Here is a 6910-nt window from a genome sequence, read left to right on the forward strand (position 1 = left end):
TGTTTTTTTGGGTGTACTACTAACAAGGGACTCTTCAGAGCATCCCAAGGCTGATTTTCAGGGATTTGGGGTGCCCAGAGCACAACCTGAGGTAGGAATTTTCAGGTACTCAGTACCTCTGAAAAATCAGGTTTGAGATCTGTGAAACATCAGAATTTTACATTCTCTTGGGGGGGGGTTTTAGCACAGTAGCAGCCAAAAGTTTTCTATTTAACAATTTCAAAGCAGAAAATTGAATAATTATCTAAATTATTTTCTCCACAAGAAGTATTTGCTTTTCACATACAATTCTGATGGTGTTTGCCATTAAAAAACCCTCACACCTGCAACTTGAAATATTTTGGTTTGGCAATGCCATTACAAAGCCTCACGACAATCTCAGTGTCTAAGCTGAGCTCCCTCTTTGGACTACATCTCCTATGACTGACTTCAGTCTGGAGTCTGAAACTCCCGTGGTGCATGGCTTCCTTCCTCTAACACAGCATGGTGCATATTGGGAGATAGAGGTTCAATCTGGTAATACAGAAGCATGGGAGCTGGAGGCATTTAAATTACAACTTCTATGAAGCAACATTTAAAAAAAATTGGAGGTGCAGAGACAGATTTTTTTTTTTTTTTTTTAATGTTACTGAAATTCAAAATGTTCTGTGGAAAATTTAGGTGGAAATTATTCCCTCATTTTAACTGAAATTTTCCCTGAAACTTCAACCTATCCATGTTCGGCCAAATTTAAATTCAGAACTAATTTTCTTGTTTCCAGCCTTTCTTTTATTGTGCAAAATCTTTACAGAGCTAGTTTGCACCTGTTTTAACCCCTCTATGACCCAGCATTCAATTTAGGATAACCATTTGGCTCCTAACCTCCAAGATGCATCTGGGGTACTGTTTGACCCACATTGCTCATAATCTCAATGGCTACAAGGCTATTTTCTCCTGATTGATGAGACATCACATAGGAAGAATTGAAGACAGGATGCCGACATTTTTCATCTAATGCAGTTTGAATCTCAGGAACACTTTTGAGAGGCAATTCTATTTTGTTCAACTTTTTTTCCTGTTTGTTGCTCTGTTTTTATTTTAAGGATCTGGTAAATCACATTTTCAGAAAGGACTATTGATTTTAAGTGACCTAGTATTTTGCTTTCTTACTTGGTATTCTTTAAAAGGTCCAGATTTTCAAAAAGAGCTGAATTTTTACACAAGGGGCACATCTACACATGCATTTAAGCATGGGTAAATTTAATGTGCATTAAGCGATTTTTGGCACGTGTCTACACATGCATGGACTTGGCACTAAAGTTAGTGTCATGTCCTTGCAGCCCTGCCATGTGCCGGGTCGTGACTAGAGCTAGTGCTGGGTCGTGACTATATGTGCGTTAATATGCTTTAATTAATCATGCCTCAATTTGATTATCTACATTTGCAGGTAATCAAATTTAGGCGCAATTAGCCTAATTTCACCATTTTACATTAAGGGCACACATGTGACATGTATTAAATTAGGCTAATACATATTAATGCATCTCATGTAGACACTCCCAAGGCATCTCAAACTGGGCATCCATAATTACTAACCAATGTGTTAACTTAGGCTACTGCAGAGGTTCCCAAACTTTTCCTTATTGAGTACCCCTTCCAGATTTACCAGCAGCCCCCATACCACCACAGCATACATTTTATATTTTAGCTCCTTAAATTCCAATTATAATGAAAATTAAATCCACCATTACACAATTTCTCCCTTGTACCCCCACCACCAAGATGTCTTGCATATTCCCAGGGGTACACATACCAGAGTCTGGGAATACCTGGGCTATTGTATATGTACTGGGTTTGTTGTGGTGTGTGTCTGTACACATGTGCATGAACATGCACAAATATGCACCATTTCTGACATAGTACAGCAAAGATGACCAAATTCTGACCCATACGCCCAACGGAACCCATGTTTCATGCTGCAGCTCATAGCTAGATTCCTCTGTACCGAAGAGACATGACTGGCAAAAACTACAGGATCCATAATGCAGTGCTCCATTTGACCCAAGAAGCCTCTGCTCAGTTCAGCATCACATGCTCAGTCATTCATTTTGCAGACTGTATTTCTGTATTACAGTGAAGGACCTGAAATCTCTTGTACATTCTGCATATTTGGAGTGGCTTTTGGAATCCTGACAAGTTTCTGTTACAGCCCTTGGCAGGGTATATTTTGGATTCTTGGCCCTACATGCTATAGGATCATCCTGTTTGAATTTAATCTCCATCACTTATTTTAGTCCCAGATGGAGATTACTTTTATTAGTTTATTTATCACTGGCAAACATAGCAACATTTGCCAATTCTAAGAATACTAGTGTTACACATCCAGAAATCCTGATGTTGAGCACCGTTTGTCTTTGAAAGCCAGAGATATCTGGGAAAAGGAAAAAAAACCTACTAAAAAGAAGCTGAACATGTACTGTGACTTATAATTAAGTATCCTTACTGCAAGATTGCTAAAATCCTTTAAACAAAGATGTTGAAGTGCTACCATGCATTTCCAATACAATGATAACAGTGCAAATATTTTCTGGGTGAATTTAAATTACACTGTAAATGAGATTCTGAATTTAACAATCATTTGCTCCATTATTTTTATAAACAACTGGCAGACTACATGAATAGATACATTCTGTACATAAATTTGTAGCTGGAGATTCCACCATCTCTGAGAAAATTCACAAGCCATGCAGATAACTGTGCACCAAAAACCTTGGGCATCAACAGGTGTTGCATCTCTGAAGGATGACTTTGGGGAAATGATAGGTTCTGACAAAACTAGACTTTTGTACATTGTGTATTCAGAGTAACAGCTGCCAGCTTGGCTGTCTACAATAAACATTTATTGCTACTCCTATAAACCTGGCAGAACCAATACAGCTCAGAGAAGGACCTAGATTCTCTTCTGGCTCATACAGCCTCAGCAGGCTTCTAACTTAAGTCCTGACAGAAAACCATCACTATGGCTAATGCATGAAGTCAGAAAGACTCCAGCTTAACTCAGATCAGCCATTTATAAAACTGACCCCACTGGATAGGAAATCACTGAGTGATAGTAAACAGAGTCTCATTGTGCCATGTTAAACAGTCATTTTTTGAAACACAACCACGCTTGAATGAAGCAGTTTCTTTGGAAATGATCCTTACACCTACCTTTCTTAAAGGCTTTAATTTGGTCTCCATGATGAACTCGTACTTGCAGAGTTCACAGCATCGGGTGTCAGAACTCTTGATCCATTGCTGCAGGCAGGCTTGGTGCACAAAATGAAGACTTCCTGTGCAGTGACAGGGGGTTATCAAGGGACTCTTGTCGTCTCCTTCACAGTGACATATCCTGAATCAGAAAAAATGCAGCTCATTAGAAGGAGACAGAGCAGTTGGAGAAGCTGAGGTGCCATAGAAGAGGCAGGAATAAATGCGTGATGACAAATGGTCACCCATTGAGGATCCCAAAAGACAAATATTTCATAAAAGAATATATCCATCAGCTAAAACATAAAATACCACATAAATAATGGTGCACAGGCACTGCTAACCACAGCTCTATAGCAGACGCACAAGGTCTGAAAAAAACTGATAACGAAAAAGAGAAAGAGGAGGGTAAGAAATTACAACATGGCATCTCATCTACTAGAACAATAGTACTTTACTGAAAGTGGCATTTAAGCGGTATGGATGACACTTCCCAAAACAGGTCATGTGTGGAGAGATGTGAGGCTAATTGGAACTTGCAATTAAAACAAATCTACAGTAAAGCTGGAATTTAAGCCTCCAGAGCTGTACAGAGACACCTTAAACCACTCTGCCACCACACCCTATAAGAGGATGAGGGCTGTGATAACGCACATTACACTTAGTGCTCCCCACTTGCCCAACTCACCAATCCCAGCAGAGTCATGGACTCTCCCCACTAAGAAAGGTGCAGGGCTGGAGGGCTGCCTCTGGGTGCCTCAGATGTAATTAAGCTTCTTCAGCTTTACCGTTCACTTAGATCATACAGCTATAGTTGGTTCCTAAGCCATGGGTGTGTGTCAAGGCCACAATCAGGCCTATCACTACCACTGGGATGTTTTATCACCCTTTTTACCTAAAGCCTCCAGATATAAATATATCTGTGAAAATGAACTGAAATATCTTAAAGAATCATAACTAAATTGATCCCCCCAAACTGCGGAAGCAACACTTAAATGGCCATCCTTGTAACAACAGTCAGCAAAGCACATTATTGCTCTTTAAGCTAAAAAATTGTTCAATTTGCCCTTTAATATGTGTAGCTTATTCTTTCAGATATTCTTGGCTTTGGCACCAATGAAACCATCTTGGAATACAGAGCTGAGAAATGAAATCACTTTGGGATGGAAAGAATTCATTGACTCAAAAAGGAAGCCTCTGCTTTGCACACAGATATTATAATGTATGGGGAAAGCTGCGGGCCTCAAACTGCACATATTAAAGGAAGGTGAGAGAAGTCAGAGAAAGCAGAGCAGGCCCCCGCAAACGTGCGAGGTTTCAGAGGAAGGCGGTTCTCTGTAAACCAACCTGCAGGTATCCCCTGATGCTGACACGGGGGAGAGAGGGGGGAATTTTTCTGATAGGGGGGAAGGGCAGTCTAGGTCACTGTCCTTCTCAGCTGAACAGAGTGGTGCCCGCAGTTCTTTCATCTTCAGCTTCACAGAAGCACTGTCCTCAAACACATCATCATCTCCCATGTCATCGGAGCCAAAGCCTGTGCTTTCCACCAGCATGCTGGAAGATTTCTCTGCATGAACATGGCTTGAATAGCTCTCCAGTTCATGGAACTTATGCAGGCTGCTGGCACTTGCCGTGTGGGAAAAGGAGAAAAGATAACGCAGCAGCTTTTTGCTTCTTGATATCTCATGGTCCACCCTGTCCTCCAGGAGAGGAATATGTACCATGCTTTGGTTCTCTGCTCCTCCTGATGCACTCGAGCCATTGGAAAAAGAAGGGATATAGGAGTGTTTGGAACTGTTAAAAGAAAGAGGCCCAAGATTGAGTAATTTCTTCTCTTTCAAGTGAAATCTGTTAATCCTTGAACACTGCTCCTGAGCTGGTGTCAATTTGCCTTCTGAGCATGTTCGCTCCATGTAGTTAAAGCCTGCAACGGTGCTCTGTGCCTTCTGGTCAACGTCATTGAGGGACTTGGAGAATTTCAGAGAGTGGGTGGAGCTTGCATTGTTGGCAGCCTGGACTGGTTGCACCCAATCCTGCCCATGGGAATTTCTCTTGGATGCCTGTAACTTGTCCTGACAGATTACTGTCACAGTGACCCCTTGTGTCAGAGAATTCTGGCAGTTAGGATTTTTCAAGACAACAGCAGACTGCACTGGACTGTGATGACAACATTCAGAAAACACTGCACTGGAACTGCATGCAGAACAGTGGAATAAAAGCACAGAAAGTAAAAACAATTACAAAAGAGAACATGGATAATTAAAGCGAAGAAATGAGAATTATGGCTAGAGTAGGGATGGTAAATACAGCGAGCAAAACAGTAAGTGGGATCCAACAGAGCAGTGTTAGACAGCAATCGAGTCAAACAAATGGGACGTTAGGATCAGAACCATATGTTGCTCACTTCCCAGGGTACATGCTTTCTTGTTAATTGGTCCTTGTTGGAGCCTCATTGTTGCCATACACACAACGCACTTTACCTGCAGATGTCCTGATTGGATGGTGTGACAGATGTCCGAGGGAAGCTACGAGGAGCAGAAACAGAGGTTGGACTGCCAGCCTGCAACGAGAAATCACAGGTTAGCTTTCAAATTGTTTGTTTTTACATACCATCAACCTTCAGCATTAACACAGTACACTGAAGTCACTTACTGCATCAGATCCAGTGGTCTCAGGGTAGTTGTAAGCGTGGGAGGCTTTATTGCTGACTGTCAGAGAGCTTAGCACGAATAATGAACATGTGCTGCCACAAAGTAGTAATTTGTATACATGGAGCATTGCTCTTAACATCAACATGCAATGATTTCTGGGGTAGGATCTACTAGCTTGTAAACACTGCACAAACCAGGATCTGTCATACCCAATCAAAGGAAAAATTAGATGCGGAGAGAGAATATGTACTCGGGTATAAATTAGCACACAGAAGCTACCACTTCTACTTGTAGAAAAAACACAGAGGGACTTTTAACAACAAGATATCAGGGTGTTGGTTTTCCAGCAGGCAGGACTATCAAGAATTCAGTATCACAAACACAATTTGGGGGCCTATTTTTAGTACCAGCACCTGGAAATAGCCCTGACTGCTAATAAGACTGCCACTGAAGGAGACTCTATACTTTGAAGTCCTATACTGTGAACTTATAGGGTGTCTATACACAAGTTTCAGGAGTGATAGGGGAGGACTTTAGAGTGGCTCCAACACCCGCTGTAATTAAAGCACCTGGAGTGTCTCATGTATCAGCATCCCCAGACTGGAAAATGGCAGTGGGGATACTTTAACAAGAGCTTGTCAAATGAGCTTTAACTGAAGTGCCCCCATTGACATTTTTCAGCATGAGGATACTGATACACAAGACACCGGAGTCTACTTAAGTATGGTAGTTACCACGCTAGAGCAGACTCAATTAATCAAGTTTGCTCCAACCAGGGGCAGCACGTAGGGGGTGCACACAGCTGCAAGTGCACCCCCTGAGCGTGCCGGTGCACCCCCTACAAAAAGGCACCACCGACACTGCTGGCAGCATCTGTGGGTGGTCCACAACCCCCGATGGCTGCTGCCGACACTGTTCGTGGCAGCTACAGGTGGTCGCCAACCCTTGGTCAATGCTCATCACCTTCCCTGCTGCCACCACCTATGCCCCCCTGCTTATCTAGGTATAGAAAAGTCCTAGTGAAGCTTAGT

At 42.1% G+C, this 6910-nt stretch overlaps 1 protein-coding gene across 3 annotated transcripts in view; it reads right to left on the minus strand.

Annotated features, from left to right (window-relative positions):
• MARCH8 (membrane associated ring-CH-type finger 8) overlaps positions 1-6910 on the minus strand; it is a 183323-nt gene that overhangs the window by 8967 nt on the left and 167446 nt on the right. For 2 of the 3 annotated variants that reach the window (XM_019502523.1, XM_019502524.1), the window contains 3 exons: positions 5709-5788; positions 4576-5421; positions 3190-3370 (listed from right to left, as the gene is read on the minus strand). In XM_019502523.1, the coding sequence (XP_019358068.1) occupies positions 3190-3370; positions 4576-5421; positions 5709-5788 (1107 nt within the window). The remainder of the gene's footprint in view (positions 1-3189; positions 3371-4575; positions 5422-5708; positions 5789-6910) is intronic. The other variant, XM_019502525.1, reaches the window with a different exon arrangement.

Source organism: Gavialis gangeticus, unplaced genomic scaffold, assembly GCF_001723915.1.
Source record: "Gavialis gangeticus isolate Ggan-Ray unplaced genomic scaffold, GavGan_comp1, whole genome shotgun sequence".
Taxonomy (NCBI): Eukaryota; Metazoa; Chordata; order Crocodylia; family Gavialidae; genus Gavialis; species Gavialis gangeticus.